The sequence below is a fragment of the Lepisma saccharinum genome, chromosome 25 (assembly GCF_977018435.1).
Source record: "Lepisma saccharinum chromosome 25, izLepSacc3.1, whole genome shotgun sequence".
In the NCBI taxonomy this organism is placed as follows: domain Eukaryota; kingdom Metazoa; phylum Arthropoda; class Insecta; order Zygentoma; family Lepismatidae; genus Lepisma; species Lepisma saccharinum.
Window position 1 is genome coordinate 5,646,347 of NC_139253.1, and position 18,889 is coordinate 5,665,235.

Consider the following 18,889-nt stretch of genomic DNA (forward strand, 5'->3'; position numbering starts at 1 on the left):
TTAAGGGTATTTATTGTTAATGAATAGTGTGTAGTTTCGTAATTCATTGCACAGAAACTGTAGGGAAAATGTTGCTTAACTATCAGTAGAATAGTTATTTTAATATCAAAAATGTAATCTGTGTGTCCCACACGTGACAATGGAATCTATCTTATGCTTATTTCGGGGCTGAAATTGCACCATGTGGGTTTCTTCAATATGTTATTCTCCTTTGATGAAGTTTGTGTTGTAACACAGTGCAGAAGGTTGTTAAGAAATACAAACTAAGTTTGCACCTAATCATGTCATTGTCTTGTACACTCAGAAATAAGAAATATTTGTTCCTTTTCCAATTTACGTGGGCTTGCTAATTAAAATAAGCTCTCTGTGTAAATGTCAGTTTTAAGTTTTTTTATTTCGATTCGTTTTTGTTTAGTAGGAAGATTGATATCAAGTAATGTATTGTACTAAAAATTTAAACTGAGTTTGTAACAGTATTTCAAGTGAAACAATAGCTTAAAAAGTATAAACTATGTTTTGAATTATTGTAATGTAAAGTGTATAAGAACATAGCTCAGTTTAGCTATCAGAACTTGAAATTCAACCTATAAATTGTATAAAAGTATTCTCATCCTTCGTATAACGTATGAAGTAGAAATTCACTGTAATGTACAGTTGCAAGAATGACGTCATAAAGTCCTTGTTGATTACGTATCTTAAAAACGCAACTCCAGCGTTTGATTTGAAATTTGATATTTCTTAATCCACTTTAGGTACAGTTACGCTAATCGGGACGGGACCTTGTAATTTAAAGTGGGATCATAACTACTATGTGATTTCACCGGGTATCGAACCTGATACCCACTGATTACAAAGTGGCAAGAATAACGTCAGAAAACCTCAGTTGATTGAGTAATCTTATACTCAACGCCAACATTTGAATTTGAATTCTAACTTTGAATGTTGTATTACGTTCAATTTATGCACAGTTGGGGTAATTGGGACTGGAACTCAGTGGCGTATTCTGAAAATTTGACCCGGTTTACCTAAATAATTCTTATTTATTGTATATTAATTAGATGTAATAGAAAGTAAACAACAATGCAGTAATGCAAGTAAAACAAAAACCGAAGTATGAGAACTTCAAATTTTGTAGCAATTTCTATAATATGAAGAAAGTTGGTTTAAGGGTGGTAAACCAGACAACATGGGAGAATACGCCACTGCTGGATCTACAGTTTAAAGTGGAATTAAAGCTCTCCACCGGGTATCGAAGCTGGGACCTCTTGATTACATGGCAACGGCGATACCACTACGTCAGCGGGGGCTTCAACGTATTGTTTCACTGCCTGCCGATGTGTGAATTGTCAACATGACACAACCGTAATTATTTCTGCCCTGTGATTCCCGATGCTGTTGTCAACGGAGTGTGGCGTCGGTATGATGGCAGGTTCATTAAAGATTCACATGTTAATTAAACGAACGCGTGCGAGAAGAGAAGCTCCCGTAACATAACACACCGTGTTTTCCATCCGACATATGCTCGCTGCCAATCTGTATACTCGCATGTACGCACAGGGAACGCAGAACTCGGTTAGGAGCATCAGTATTCACATATCCCTGGAGCAAACCCCATTTGGGCAACGCCGCGTATTCTGTTTCCATGCGAGTCCATACGTCAACCTGATAAAAGAAAAGTGTCCATATTGACAGATCCATATTTTACTGTGAGCGTTTCGTACATGATGAATCTTGCACAAGTAATTTTTTGACGAAGTATTTGATCAGTGTTGCGGTTAGGTTTTAATTTAGCAACAAGCACAAAATCTATAAAATCTTGTAATAAATAAAAGACAGAAATCAACTTTATGAGTTTCATGTACATATATACCAGGTGGCGCAAAAGTCAGTTTACCCAAAAAACACATTACAGTAGTGCATGTTCTTCTTGTGCTAAGTAATATTTTTTAGGTATACGGTTGGTAAGATTATCGTGTGACACTGGCAACAGTGCACTCGTTCTTTTGTCGAAAGTTGAGTCTCTGGCTTGGTGTGTGGTTGTTCGTTGTTTGCAAGCAAATTCTGGTCTGTGACGCGTTCAAAACTGGCCAAGCATTTGTAAAAAGTCCCCAGAAGTCCATAAGACAAGCAGAACAGCAATTGCAAATAAGGCGTCGGAGTGTTCAGAGAATGTCACGTGACATTAAATTCAATGATACAAGTTTATTGCAAAATTATGAACTACGTTTCCGCCGTGAGAAGGACCGTCAGGAACGACGCCCTCTAATTTTTCGAAGTCATAACACCGAGCCATACAACTCTCCATTCACTGAACGGGAGTTCGATCAGGCGCTTCGAGATTCTAAGAATACAGCTCCTGGAGTGGACAAGATCCACTATGAAATGCTTCGTCATCTGCCCATTGGAGCAAGAAATTTCCTTTTGGCGGTATTCAACAGGCTTTGGTTGGAGGACTCTTTCCCCACTTCCTGGAAAGAAGCAATTATCGTTCCCATCCTGAAACCAGGTAAACAACGCACCGCAGCCTCGAGTTATAGGCCTATTGCCTTAACTAGCTGTGTGTGCAAGTTGATGGAACGCATGATCCACAAGCGTCTCACCTGGTTTTTGGAGGAAAACTCATTGATAAGTAATTTTCAATGTGGTTTTCGCTCCAACCGTTCCACACTGGACCATCTGGTTCAGCTGGAAACACATATTCAGGATGCATTCCTCAACAAGGAACATTTAGTTGCAGTTTTCTTTGACCTCCAAAAGGCATATGACACAACGTGGCGCTTTGGCATCCTAAAGCAGCTTCATTCTTGGGGCGTGCGTGGCCATATGGCGTACTTTATTGAAAATTTTTTATCAGTTCGCTTTTTCCGCGTACGTGTTGGGAACTCCTTTTCGGATCTTCACGAACAAGAGAACGGTGTCCCGCTGGGCAGCGTACTTAGTGTGACTCTGTTTGCCATAGCAGTAAACAGTGTTATGGCAAACATTCTTTCCCCTGTACATGGCCTCCTCTATGTCGACGACCTCACGATCTTTTGTCGCTCACGGAATCTCGCGTCAGCTTCTCGTCAACTCCAACTGACGATAAACCGTTTGGTTGAGTGGTCCTCCCAAACAGGTTTCACCTCCTCATCCGAGAAATCCGTGTGTGTTCACTTTTGTCGTCAGCGTACATGTCATTTAGATCCTGACCTGTACATGGGGAAATCTCCCCTGTGCTTCGTGAATGAGGTCCGCTTCCTGGGCCTCATTTTCGATAAGAAATTAACATGGCTACCTCACCTTCGCCAGTTAAAGTTCTCTTGTCTTCGAGTTCTTTTACGCGTTTTATCTCATACTTCTTGGGGTGCTGATAGGACGGTATTGCTTCGTCTATACCGTGCACTCATCAGGTCGAAGCTCGATTATGGATGTGTTGTGTATTCTTCTGCTCGCCCATCTAGACTTCGCATCCTAGACACCGTCCACCATGCTGGTATATGTGTGTGCTCTGGTGCCTTTCGGACCAGTCCAGTCGCCAGTTTGTACGTAGAGGCATCTGAGCCGTCGCTGTCTCTGCGAAGACAGCGGCTGGTAGTTAACTACTTCCTCCATCTTCGCTCGATGCCTTCACATCCTTCATTCCACACCATCTCAGACGAGGGTAGGCTGGCAAGGTATCGGCTCCACCCTAGTGTCACTAGACCATTTGGTGTTCGTGCAGACGAGATCCTGTCAGCACTTGGTGTTGACAGTGGTCTTCCTGGCGTCTCTCCACTCATTTCGCCTCTCCCTACCTGGGAGTTTCCTGCACCTTCTATCGATTTTTCTCTGACTGCTCTTCCAAAGTCAGAGACACCAATGGTTGTATACCAGCGACGGTTTTTAGAACTTCGTGCGAAGCACCCCAATTTTAATGTGTTTTACACGGATGGGTCCAAGACATTCGAATCAGTTGGTTGCGCCTTCGTCCTAGACTCTCAAAGTTCCAGTTACTCGCTTCATCCTGCCTGTTCCATCTATACGGCAGAGTTGTACGCCATTCTAAAGGCACTGGACTTTGCAGACGTCAATGGGCTGAAGAAAGTCCTTGTGTGCTGTGATTCGACCAGCGTGTTGCAGTCTCTGGATTCGCCGTATTCCCGGCATCCGGTAGCGCAACGCATATTCAGACGGCTTGTGTCCTTATCTGCCAGCACGGATGTACACTTCTGTTGGGTCTCTAGCCACGTGGGCATCCAGGGGAACGAAGCAGCTGATGCTGCCGCCAAGTCTGCTGATGAAGATGGCGACGTTCTCGTCCACCTTTTGCCAGCTAGCGACCTGCAGAATGTGTTCCGTTCTCGCCTTCTTGACACTTGGCAGACCGAGTGGGATGTGGAAACGGGGAACAAGCTTCACGCTGTTAAGCCCACCATAGGTGTTTGGCGTTCCTCGTCTCGTCCCTCTCGGCGAGAAGACGTTATTCTTACCCGCCTGCGTATAGGACACAGCCGTCTCACGCATGGTCACCTACTGCAAGGGCTGGACCCTCCGTTGTGTCGTACTTGTAATGTTATTTTAAGCATCCGACACATTCTCGTTGAATGTGTCGATCTCGCTTACCTCCGGCAGACTTTTAACCTTTCCGGCTGTTTGTCATCCCTCTTGGGTGATGACAGCAGGATTTTATCACATGTTTTTAGTTTTTTGCGAAGAGCTGGACTCTTCCACCGTCTGTAAGGAGGTTTTTAGTTTATTCTGACTTTTTAATGTGTTGTGTTTGTCTCGTGCAGGTCTTTTTACAACCTTGCACTTTTAGTTTTTCCCAAGGGGCTATCTACACCTCTTTTTTAAAATTAAGTCAGAATTTTAGATAAGGGGACATTTCCCCGTATACATAGAAGGGTGCGAAATGGCCTTAAGTGCCGACGCACCCAGAAATTTTAACTCAATTCAATTCAATTCAAGTTTATTGCATCGTCTGTTGTTGATCGTTGCACACAATGTATTGCAAACAATGGAGGACACTGAACAAAACCGCTGACACCGGAATTTTGTGTATCTGCTTGTATTTTGTATGTATATTTGACTTTTGTGTATAAACTTGAATTTGTGTATGGGTAAACTGACTTTTGCGCCACCCTGTATATTCCATAATAAAACAAAATTTTAAAACGATAATAGTGATGATGAAATGCCCTTCTTCTTATCAAAGAGTTTTATCCTTACAATAAAATTGTGAGTGTTACAAAGAATGACAATCACAAGAGTTATGGACATATCCTCCTTACCACCTCAGTGACAGAGGTCGTTTATTGCTGGGTGTCTTATCCTCTGGTAAGGCACCGAAAGGTCAACTTCACTTCCCTGTAATACACCCGCTAACTGCAAGCCAACGAGGCTCTGGCGCCTGGACATATGCTCAAGAAAATCCTCTGCAAACTCGTGTTGTCCTGTTTGTATCGAATGTCCCTTTAAGCCTCATATTTTAATTGGTAAGGATATATTAGTCCTCAGAGATAAGTTGATTGATTGACTGTTTATTTAACTTCGCTTTTCTGCCATTTTGGCTAATCGAGAAAATAAGAATGAGTGGTGATTAGTTTGGATGAAGGGAGAGTCACACACAAACATACAGAGAAGACACAACACGAAAGCCCACAGAGGGTGATACCCCAGATAAACGTCTGTGGTGGTACTACCGTGAGTCCACACACCAGAGCCTCGTTAGTCTGCAAATGCAGTCTAGGGTGTACTGCGTGGAAGGGAGGTTAACATTTGAGTGTTTTTCTTCGAAAACATCCACCCCGAATTTCTCCCATTTGTCAACATAAATCATAACTTTAAGGGACACTGTACTCTTCCGTGAGAAAAATACAAAATAAAAAGGAATTCGAAATATAATTGAAAATGAAAAGACATGGACGCATAACCAGTACCAAACAACTCAAAATAGGGGAATATTTCACGCAAACCTGCTAAAGTTTTAGCTATATAAATCCGGCCCCATTCCTGCCAATGCACGTGAATTACCGATTAGACTTGTATCGTGCGTTCGAAAATGCAAAAAAAATCAAGCTGACACATTCCGATTGGATTCCCTCCTTGCTTGACCCACCGCGTTATTTCATTATCTCACGAGACCAACATTCAATGGCCATTATTGAATTCTGCACTTTTATTCGGCGAACGTGTGACGAAGCACACGTCACTGATTTGAGATTAAACTTTCCGATAACATGATTTTAAGTGTATGCTTTGTATTCATTAAAGTACAATTTTATTATTTTTCCTCCCACGTCATTCATTTATCACTAACGAGATATTTGAGTACGTTCTCTCAACAAAACTGTATTGTTTATTTCATTATGGTGTCAGTTACTCGTACACATGGCAATGATTGATTATTTGAGGCAAGTACCTTTAATTCGTGCTTCTTATATTTTGTTCCATTCTGTTGATGGAAATCTGCGAACTATTAAAAACGTTTTCAGTACGTAATCATTTTTAAAAATGTGTACAATTACGCATTATTGCATGTAAACGGGACTGAAAGCTGTACATTATAAATTACACATATTCCTATTCCTAATATATATATATATATAAATGGAAGTATGTGTGGGTGTGTGTCTGGGTATGTGGGTGGGCGTGTGTATTTGTTTGTTCCGGCATAACTCTCGAACGCCTGGAGCAATTTCAACCAAACTTGGTACACGTATCACTTGCAATCTGGAAAGAAATACTGTGGGGGTAAAACACCCATTTTACCCTTAGGGGTGGAGTGGGAAGGGGTGACATGTAAAAATAATCGAGAACGACAGATATTAAATTTCGCACAAACAGACATCCGTGACTCTATGCAATCCGCACAACAATAGTGTTTCTCGAGTTGTCTAACATTCAGGCTGTGTTGCGACTGGAATCCATAGTTTTCGTGACACTCCCAATGCGGGGTGTGAACTCCAAGTTCATCACTTATCTGCATGGGGGTGAAAAATAAATGCCACAAATGACCTAAATTAGCGTCGAATCCATAGTTTTCAGAGTCGCTAAGCTAATTGGTGACATTCACGATCACATTTAAAATTAGTTACATTTTAAACTATAGTTAGAATTTATTGTTTTCTTGTTAATACAAGATTGGGATAAATAAATAAATAAATAAATAAATACCCAGGCAACGCCGAGTAATCAGCTAGTATGTAATAAATAAGTGTGTACGAACTTACATGATATGACTTGAACTAAGGGGGAGTCAAATGAAACCTTCATTTGTTTTTGTTTCTTATATAGTAGTTTTCTGTATGTATGGTTGCACAAGTTAGCTGCATTTTACCACAGACCTATTGCTGATCTACATATATATCTTCAACTTTGAGTTAGTGCCTGTATACCTTAAGAAGAATAAGTCTTAGGGGTCCACGTGCAGTCACTTATGAGCCACTGCGAAGGCCTTTCCACCCATCTGCCTGCGAAATGACGCCATTGTCGAACTTCCTCCTCCAATAGTAAACTTGCTGGTGTGGTAAGCATGCACACAGATATTGAATTTATCATTTGCAGATAAATTTCTGTAAGTTTTAGACTGACTAAGGGCAAGAATCCACTACTCTTCACTGGTGGAAGTGTGTGTGTGCCATCTCAAAAATACCAAGTTATGAAGCTCACTTGTTTAGTGTTGCAGCCTTGAGGTCATCTTGTAAATAACAGTTGATACCTCATGTAAATTTGACCTGTACACAGTCTGCCCTACAATTTTTATTGGACATTTAAGGTTTTCATTTGACTCGTGCAATATAATTTAGGTTTAGAAGATGGTGATTATTTGCTTTGTTGTGAAGCATAAATTAATGTACAATTATTTGTTGGTATATCATTATGAACTCATATTTTATAGCAATTTTCTGTATCCGTCTTTATTTTTTCATCTGTGTTTCTCCTATTCTTTCCATGTTTCTATATTAATCCATTTCTTTCCACGGTTCTATCTTTCACAATATCTATTTCCACATTTCCATGTTTCTCATTCTCTCTTTCCACGTGTTTATTTCTCGTGATCTCTCTTTCCACGTTTCTAGTCTTTATCTTCCTCAATCTAGCTTTATTTCTTTTTATTTCTCTTTCTACGCTTCTTTCATTCGCTCTTTTCCTCTTTCTTCCTCTGTTCCTTACTAAACCTCTCTCTCTTCCTTATTCTGTTTATGTATCTACATTTCTCTCCTCTTTCTACCCATATCTCTCTCTCTCTCTCTCTCTCTCTCTCTCTCTCTCTCTCTTTTCTCCATGTCTCTGCCTAACTGTTCCTTCTCTCTTTCTCTATTTCCGTATAATTTTCTCTTAATTTCTCTCTCTCTCTACTTATTTCCTTCCTTTATCTCTTCATCCTTTGCTTGTGATTATTCATAGTCTGTTATGAGCAATTCTCAAAATTTCTCACTTAGTATATTTAGAAATGTCTCTGCCAGTATATTCATTGTTCCAGTTTTTTCATAGAATTGCTTTTAAGGTTCGAACGCACATTTTAACACAAAACTGCGACTACGGAATAGAAAAGGAGAACAAAAGAGAGTTTAATCAAAAACTGTTTGAACGGCGAAATTAATAACAGAACGCACATATTCCCGGAGGCAAGTTTGACCTCGTACACGAGTATGCACGAGTTCAAAATTTCTGCCTTTTCCCATCTGGGGTGTTTTTTTCTGATGCCCTTGACATATGCTCATCCATTGAAAGCTATTTTTATGTTCGTTTCCAAATGCTCAGGAGGACATTATGTAGCAGGATGCAGGCTAACCCGGATGTGAAAGTCCGGATGAACGGGGGTTACGTTCACCCTTTTTCGAATCCCTTTATCCACATCGTGACAAAAGGTCAATAATATGTTATTCGCAGACGAAATTGACGTAAAAAGTTGTAGGCTGAGAGAAATGTTTGTCTTTCTCTCATGCGTCGTGTGGTAATAATTCGTCTGTTTTCCGAAAGAGGTCAGCACCAACACTGTAGTTAGAAGCAGGACTCGAAATGGTTTTCAGGAAACGGAACGTTTCACTTTCTTTAACATGGTGCCCGACCCTGTGGCCGAGTGGTTAGCACATCGCGCTGCGACGCCAAGGGTCCCGGGTTCGAATCCCGGTCGGGTATGGTTGTTTGTGAATGTCCATTTTCATCCATTTCATCATTTCATCACTCATCCCCATCTTCGCAAATTAGCCAAGAGGCACAAAACGCGAAGTAAAATAAACTAAATCAATCAATCGATCTTTAACATGGTGTTCCCTTTTTTGTCTCATTCCTACAACGACGAGATTATCGACTAATGAAATGACGCTCTGTACTATAATTAATGATAGTTAATGTTCAAATATTTACATCAGAAATATAAAGAGCATGCCGCACGGTCGAATTACTATATATATATATATATAAAATGGATGTATGTGTGTAGGGTGTGTTTGTTTGTTCCGGCATAACTCTCGAACGCCTGAAACAATTTCAACCAAACTTGGTACACGTATCACTTGCAATCTGGAAAAAGAATATTTTTAGGGTAAGACACCCCTCGCACCCCTAGGGGTCGGGTGGGAAGGGCTGACATGTAAAAATAATCGAGAACCACAGATATTAAATTCCGCACAAAAAGACATCCGTGACTCTATGCAATCCGCACAGCGATAGTGTTTCTCGGGTTGTCTAACATCAGGCTGTGTTGCGAATGGAATCCATAGTTTACGTGACACTCCCAATGCGGGTCAAATTCAAGTTCATCACCTATCGGCATGGTGGGTGAGAGGGGGTGAAAAGTAAAATGCCACAAATTACCAAGATTAGTGTCGAATCTATAGTTTTCAGAGTCGCTAAGCTAATTGGTGACATTCACGATGAAATAAAATTAGTTACATTTTACACTATAGTTATAATTCATTATTTTCCTGGCTAATAGAAGATTGGGATAAATAAATGCCCGGGCAGCGCCGGCTAATCAGCTAGTTTGAAAATATAAAATACGAAACTGTGAAAAACAAGATAATAAAAAAAAGAATTTGCGTAATGGTTTTGTGCAGTAGGGCACTTCTTTCAGAACAATCGAGTTTTTTTGTTTAAAGACTACTTTATTCACATATAGGCTAATCGGGACTGGGCCTACAGTTTAAAGTGAGATCCGAACCACTATGTGCCTCCACCGGGTATCGAACCCGAGATGCCTTGATTACAAGGCGACGAAGTTACCGCTACGCCATCGGGGAGGCGTCAGAACAATCAAACTAACAGGACACGACAAATAATAATTAACAAAGAATATGGTAGCATAGGAGCCATCATACTTTACTAAGTCCCCTCGCGGCAACAACCCACAAAAGAGAAGTTTGAATCAAAGTTATCATACGAGCAAAGAGTCTTAACCATTTAGTTCATACTGGACTGAAATGGAACATGTAGTGAAATATCTGAGAAATTAAACGAACTGTAACGGTCTGTTGTCATTTCTGACGAAACGGAACCGGACGGTTTCAGATATTTACGGACCGGAACGCCGTTACGGTCCATTTCGAGCCATGGTTACGAGTTCTAAAAGAAGTGGTTGGCTGGGTGTAGGTGAGGGGCCTTTGCCGATCGGTGATAATTCCAATCTCTATAAACTTTGCGTACCTATCGTTCATGTTCTTATCAACGGACGACTTTCGTCCATACCCTGTCTGAAAAATTACTGAACAATAACTGACGACTGGATTTCGTGAAACGACAGCACTACACAAACTGCGTTTTCTCTTGCACATACGCCACAAACACGGTTCAGAGATGGCAGCACTGTACAGGAATAAAAACTATCATCATTACGTTACGTATTCTCGCGTGCCCCTTCACTCTGCCTCGGAAATCTGTGGATCAAGGCCGCGCTTAACGGTAGATAAGGGGAGAAAGCGAGTGGGAGGAACAAAGCCGTGAGCGCTGCTGTGAACGGCTGGTAGCTGCAGCCGCGTTTTACCCTCCATGTATTCACTTCCGCGTTCGTTGGTCGAGCCCTCTCGAGTCACAGCTTGCGCAGAGGGCTTGGTCCAGAGATTCCCTGGACGGAGTATAGGTTTTATACATGTTAGAGTCAAATGAAACAATTTGTTTCTGTTTCCTATCTAGTAGATTTCTGTTTGTAGGGTTGCACAAGTTTGCTGCATTTTACCACAGAATTTTTTTACCTATATCTGATCTACATATATCTTCAACTTGGAGTTAGTGCCTGTTTACCTTAAGAAGAATAAGTCTTTAGGGTCCCTGTGCAGTCACTTATGAGGCACTGCGAAGGCCTTTCCACCCATCTGCGAACTGAGGCCATTGTCGAACTTTCTCCTCCATTAGTAAACTTGCTGGTGTGGTAAGCATGCACAAAAATATTGAATTTCCATTTGCCGAGAAATTTCTGCATGTTTCAGGCTGACTAAGGGCAAGAAACCACTCCTTTTCACTGGTGCAAGTGTGTATAGGAGGCACCATCTTTAAAATAACACAAATGGCGTTTTGAAGCTAACTTAATTAGTGTTAACAGTTAATACCTCGTGTGAATTTGAGCTGTATACAGTCTGCCCTACAATTTTTATTGGACTTTTAATACTTTACACAATTTCAATTTACTTTATCAGGGAAATACTTTATGGTCACTCTGTATAACTTCTAATTTGTTGACATCAAAATCAAACCAAAATATCGCTTGGGAAATATTTTCTCATGCCTGCATCTTGTTAGTATAAGGTCTGCGATTGTCAGCATGGCGTGAATTGATTCGAAATCCCTCTGCTTCGAGCGTACTAGCAGAGCTGGGAAAACCGCGGACCAGCCACAACAAGTCTCCCCCGGAGAAAGCCGGGCTCGAATCCCACAAACACCCTCCACACAAGAGAAACCGGAGTTGAAACTCGAGTCTCGAGCGGGGGGAGGCAGCCTGACCAGCGGACCAATTTCCTAACTTCCAGTGGTTGAGCATAATGCCAATTTACGGCGGTCTCCGATCGTGACTAGCAGGGCGTTGGAATCGAACGCTAGAGACCGGAGATTGTTTCAGAGATAAGCTAGGGAAATCGAATTACCGTTTCTAACTACAAGGCCATATTTTCCTAACTGTAAGCTCTTAGAAACTACTCTGTTACAGCTGCTTACTCTTTACTTTGCTTAACTCGGTTACAGTTCCTTAGCTGAAAAGGTAACTCGTTTGCAGTTACTTAACCGAGAGGGTAACTCGGTTACAGTTATATAACCGAAAAGATAACTCGGTTACAGTTCCTTAGCTGAAAAGGTAACTCGGTTGAATTTATTAAACCGAGAGGGTAACTCGGTTACAGTTATATAACCGAAAAGATAACTCGGTTACAGTTCCTTAGCTGAAAAGGTAACTCGGTTGCAATTACTTAACCGAAAGGGTAACTCCGTTACAGTTACATAACCGAAAAGATAACTCCGTTACAGTTCCTTAGCTGAAAAAGTACCTCAGTTACAGTTACTTAACCGAAAGGGTAACTCCGTTACAGTTACATAACTGAAAAGATAACTCGGTTACAGTTCCTTAGCTGAAAAAGTACCTCAGTTACAGTTACTTAGCTGAAAAGGTAACTCTGTTACAGTTACTTAGCTGAAAAGGTAACTCGGTTGCAATTACTTAACCGAAAGGGTAACTCCGTTACAGTTACATAACCGAAAAGATAACTCGGTTACAGTTCCTTAGCTGAAAAGGTAACTCGGTTGAATTTATTAAACCGAGAGGGTAACTCGGTTACAGTTATATAACCGAAAAGATAACTCGGTTACAGTTCCTTAGCTGAAAAGGTAACTCGGTTGCAATTACTTAACCGAAAGGGTAACTCCGTTACAGTTACATAACCGAAAATATAACTCCGTTACAGTTCCTTAGCTGAAAAAGTACCTCAGTTACAGTTACTTAACCGAAAAGATAACTCCGTTACAGTTCCTTAGCTGAAAAAGTAATTCTGTTACAGTTACTTAGCTGAAAAAGTAACTCTGTTACAGTTACTTAGCTGAAAAGGTAACTCGGTTGCAGTTACTTATCCGGAAGGGTAAGTCCGTTACAGTTACATAACCGAAGAGGTAACTCCGTTACAGTTCCTTAGCTGAGAAGGTAACTCGGTTGCAGTTACTTAACCGAAATAGTAACTCCGTTACAGTTACATAACCGAAATAGTAACTCCGTTACAGTTACATAACCAAAAAGGTAACTCGGTTACAGTTACTTAGTTTAAAAGTAACTCCTAACTCGGTTACAGTTATTAACTGAAAAGGTAACTCGGTTACAGTTACTTTACTGAAAAGGTAGCTCGGTTATTGTTACTTAGTTTCAAGCAATTCTGCCAAGGTTACTTAGTTAGAAGTAATATCGTACAAGTTACTTAGTTGAAAGTAATTAATTATAATTACTTAGTTGAAATAGTAACTCGCATACAGTCATTTATCTTAAAAGGGATATCAGTTAATGTAACAGTTTAAAAGAAAACTAGTTCAAAGTAACTCTGTTGATAGTTACTTAGTTAAACTTAGAGTTATCTAGTTCCAAATGTAACTCAGCTACATTTACTTTCTTTAAAAGTAACTCTGTTACAGTTACTTAGTTCAAAAAGTAATTCAGTTACAGCTACTTATCTTCAAAAGTAATTCCGTTACTGTTACTTAGTTGAAAGTAACTGTGTTAAAGTAACTTAGCTGAAAATATTACTCAATTTTAATTGCACTTTGTTACACTTACTTAGTTAGCATTTATGTGGTTTAAAACGGACCAGAGTTACTGTTAATTACTGAAAAGTAACCCTGTTAAAGTTTTTTGATTAACAGATACTGTTTATCTGTTAATGTTACTTAGTTAAAATTAGTCGGTTCCAGTTATTTAGTTAAAAACTAATTCTGTTTCAGTTAAGGAATTTTATTGTACGTTGTATGTTTGTTCAGATAGGATAATTCTGACTGAATCTACGGTAAGACAGTGAAGTCTAAATCATGATCCTTTTATTACAAGGCTAAAGTACATAGCCAATACGCTATCGGGGGGTGGGGGCTTCAGTTACAACTAATGAGATGAAAGAGTGACGCAGTTTAAAAGCTCTTTCATGTACATTACACCGTGGCGTGAAGACAGGACGCCACACATTCTCGAGGGGATGCGATCAGTACCAAGCTCCCCGAGCTTAACCCGGGTCCCTCGAGTGTTTCTACCACGCCATGCCCACTACCTCAGTGGAGAAAGCAATTGATGCATAAAATACACAAATAGTATCATTTTTTCTGTTACTGCAATTTCTTAATGTTCTTGAATTATTGATTATTAAATTATTAGTGTTCATGGGGAAGGTGCTGATGGTCTCATGAATATTCATTCCAATGCCCAACTATGTCTTTATCCGTCAGGAAGCTGGGTTACATTGAGTTGATTTATTTTACTTCGTTTTTCTGCCACTTTTGGCTAATCGCCCAGATGAGTGATGACATGATGAAATTGATGAAGGGACACTCACCAAGAACATAGGCGGGATTCGAACCCTGAACACCTGGCGTCGTAGCGGGCTGTCCTAACCACTCCGTCACGGAGGCCGGCTTTAGGTAACTGGGGTGTAAGTGGTGGCCCTTTTTGAAGAGACGCAAATCCAAACTTCCCTTACACATAGTACACTTTGGACTGCATTTTGCAGACTAGCGAGGCTCAGGCGTCTGGACTCTCAGCCAGTGAGACTTGTGTGCTGTCAATGTGCGTTTGTAAATTGTCCTTCAGTATCATCTAATCACCATTCATCCTCATCTCCGCGATTGGCCAGATAGCGAAATAAAAGAAAGCAAACCAAATGTGTTGGTTCAATTTTTTAAAAAAAAAACACATTTGTGATGCACGTAATTGTACTTTATAATCCGTATCTACTCGTCGTCGCCTTGTAATCAAGGGGTCCTGGGTTCGATACCCGGTGGAGGCACATGAAACAGTGGTCCAGATCCCACTTTAAACTGTAGGTCCAGTCCCGATTAGCCTTTCTGTACATAAAGTGAACTTGAAACACCAACTCAATCAATCAATCAAAAATCAAGTTGAAATGTAGAAAAAACGGTCGTGTCCCATTTTTATAGTTAATTAGCAGTCAGGCTGTTAAAGATAACGGTAGAGTATTGTCAAGGTTTGCGTTAATTTCTTACCGTGTAACCGTGCAATGAGTTGAGTTGGTGTTTTAAGTCCACTTTATGCACAGTAAGGCTAATCGAGACTGGACCTACAGTTTAAAGTGGGATCCGAACCACTTGTGCCTCCACCGGGTATCGAACCCGGGATCCCTTAATTACAAGGTGGCGACGCTACCACTGCTCCATCGGGGAGGCCTAACCGTGCAATCAATTCGTTCCATTAAGTTAAGGTAAAGTGCATATAGCACCATGCCATAAAGGCACATTAAGTGATGTGGGGGGTAGGGCTCCACATAATCTCGATCTCGGCCATTTTGGAGGTGATGTGATTAGCACCATGCTCCCGCCACCTTAACCCTCCAGGGTTGCCCCGAGGTACGCATTGATTTGAGGCTGAGTAAGCCCCAGAGCCGCTTTATGCGGGGACAAGGCCGAAAATATTCCGACGTTAAATCACCCACACCGGAATCGAACATGGATCTCCCGCGTGGAAGTCAAACGCCCTATTGACTAGACCAGTGCGGCTCGTAAATTCGTTCCATTATCTCCAGGTATGTATTCTAAGTAGCGTTTTGAAAAAATATACAATTATAAATACACTAAAAACAACACTAATTGAAATCGGGTAAATGCGATGATTCACAGCTTTCGCCAGAGCTACGATTACATAAATTAATACACAAACCGAACTAAAATAATGAACGGAGCTCAAAAAGGTACTTCAATACAATTACCCCGAGAGGCTCTTTAAACACTGCCAGGTGATGGTTGGGGGAAACCCTTGTTTGCAAACCGACGCGTAAGGTAGAGAATAAACAGTGCAATGTGTACATTTAATTAACCTTGTCGGCGGAAGAGGTCGCCCAAAGCAAAGAATTACAGCTTCGTGAAACAGATGAACGGTTAAAGCGTAAGAGGAACATCCTGTGGAAACTGAATGTTGAAATTCGCACCGAATGAAGCGATTGCGCGCAATAATGATACGCTCTATGATTCAGAAACTGATATATCAATAGATTCTGTATCGACATAATGAATAAAGTCCTGATATTTATTTTTTACGCCAGTAGCTTTATGTACATCAGCCTGAGAGATGATTATCGCACAAAAGTCTTGCATCCCATGAAGCGTGGACATTCCATCAAACATGCTCGACGAAATGCTACGTCACAGATAATACAATTCGTCATTGTGCTGAAATTCGTGAAGAGAGAGCACTCCGTTTTATTATCCTTGCGTCAACCCCCGGAGGGAAAATATGTCTTGAGAATAAGAGGTCTCCTCGATCGTTAAAGCAGTTTATGGAAGTTTGTCTTTTCAGCTAAGTCTGGTCCTCAAGAAAACGGAATTTCGGCCAAGAGCATATCTTAGAGCTTCAAGTACAGTGACTTTCTTCTTTTTATGAGTGTAACTTTCGTACAAAAGCTTCTCCCCACTCTTGGCCGAGCTGACAAAAGCTTTCGATAAAGTTATTGCTCGTAGTCATCGGACGAGAGTGCTGCCACCTAGTGTGTTGCCCCCTCAAATAGACTACACGATAAATTTTCAGCATTATTTAAAGCAGAATGAAACATACAAAGACAGGTTGAAAAGACAGAAAAAAGATAATAAAGCTGAAAGAGAGAAAGAAGAAAGAAAGAGATATCGGCAAAGAGAGAGAGAAAGAAAAAACGTAAGCGAGAGAGAGAAAGAAACAAATAAAAGATTTAGAAAACAGAGGTATGTAGGAAGGAAACAGAAAATGAAGAAACAAAAGATATAGAAAACATAGGAGTATAGGAAGAAATAAAAATAGAGGAAAAGTAACAGAAAACGGATAAAGAAAGAAAGATGAATGAAAGAAATAGAGTCCAGGGTGTACTGCACGGAAGAGAGGTTGCATTTGTGTGTTTACAGGAAAGTCAACCATTACACCTCTGAGTCATTAAAATTACATTAATTAATTGGCGTAAAAATGTTATCACCTCTCGGTGACATCAAACATAGACTGACAGTAAAACACTGCTATCTAAATTTGCACGTACAGTCACGGACACTTCTGGGTTGTCACAATCCCATTAATCCCATCAACCCAGTGATTTTGCAGTTATCTCTATTAGTTTTTACCCCTTCTTCTCTTTGCCTCCTTCTGCTACTTAATGTTTGTAGTGTTATTGAAATTATTGATACAGTTTTTCACGAAAACTGAAAACCTGTTTCAAAAATCGAAAAACTAAAAACTGTTTCAAAAACTAAAAAATATTTTAAAAAGCCAGAAAGGGCTCAAAAACTGTTTCAAGATCTGAAGAACGGTTTTAAAACCTGAGGAACTGTTTCAAAAGCCCAAAAACCGTTTTAAAAAGAGAAAAACGGTTTCAAAAACTTAAAGCGGTTTCATGAAATTTCACTTTCACCACAAACAGTTTTTCGGTTTTCTAAAAAACAACTTTAGCAACAAACAATTAACTATGAAAATTTATTAAACTTGAGAAATGGTCTTTTTCCAGATCCCTGCGAGACGGTGCAGTGCCCACCGCCGGAAGTGTGCCAACTGGACTCTGAGAGGAACCCCGTGTGTCGCTGTGGGGACTCCTGCTCCCTGGAGTTCCACCCCGTGTGCGGCTCCGACGGGAAGACGTACAGCAACGAGTGCTCGCTCCGGCAGGAGGCGTGTCGACTCCGGAAGACGCTCCGGATCATATACCGCGGGAAGTGCAGCTCTGGTGAGTCAAGGAGGACGTATCTTAACCCTAGCTGTTAGGCCCAACATCTCTAGATTTCAGCTTTTTCAACCGTGAAGAATTTTATTAAAAATTAACAATAAATTAAGCTGTTCCCTAGGACGTTCCCAATGTTTCTGTATTACTTTTGTGCATAAAACATAAATTAATTCAAATAGGAGGCAATATTCACTTGGTGGGAATATCAGGCACCCCCTTATATACATGGTGTCTCATCTAACATTGCGACCTGAAATATTTCGTGAACAACAACAAATATTGAAAAACTGTTTTCGCAGATATATATGTATGAGAGGGGCTCATGAAATTAGTGGACACAATACGTTCAACTACGTAAGGAAGTACGATTTTCATCACAAACTTAGGTTTTCTTTAATGGAAACCCCATTTTATCTTCAGCTCATTTGAAAGTACGGAAAAATTCATTAAGAATTGTTACATTGTAATACGTCAAGTAGTTCTCAAGTAATTGTAACCTGAAGTTGAGCGTGAAGGCGCATCCTTCACTATGCCTGTCGGCAGAACCAAGCGCAAATGCCTTCGCGCATACAGCGTGCACGCATGTGCTGCATTTTTCCTACACTCGCCATAGATAAGTATCATCTCGGCCTGTTCAGAGTCTGAAAATACTATTTTCTCAGCCACAGTTCTGACGTACGTACACTATCACAAACATCTTGTTAATTTGTGCACTTTGTTACGCTCTTGCTTTATTTGATAAATTTGATAAATCAATTTGAAGGAAAAAATCTATAAGCTGCAAAGTTTCAAAGTTGAAAACTTAAAGATTTGTCATGACCAAACGAGAAGAGTTGATTGTTCCAATGTACTAAAAATTATGACGTAAATAAATGAACGCCAATTAGAAATTAGCAAGATGTTAATGTACTAACATTTATATATGTAACTGATGGCGGAATATTTAAAATTTATATTTTTTAATTAACAGTTATTTGTTAACTCAGAAAGATGTATCAGATCCTTGTAGATAATTTATCAAAGCTTACTTATGTACAAACTACACATTTTATTGTAACCCGCAGTTGTTGGAA

At 40.3% G+C, this 18,889-nt stretch overlaps 1 protein-coding gene across 5 annotated transcripts in view; it reads left to right on the top strand.

The window, feature by feature from the left end:
- LOC145978916 (agrin-like) overlaps positions 1 to 18,889 on the top strand; it is a 1,115,983-nt gene that overhangs the window by 986,542 nt on the left and 110,552 nt on the right. For all 5 annotated transcript variants that reach the window (XM_083111886.1, XM_083111888.1, XM_083111890.1 and 2 more), the window contains exon 5: positions 17,604 to 17,819. In XM_083111886.1, the coding sequence (XP_082968012.1) occupies positions 17,604 to 17,819 (216 nt within the window). The remainder of the gene's footprint in view (positions 1 to 17,603; positions 17,820 to 18,889) is intronic.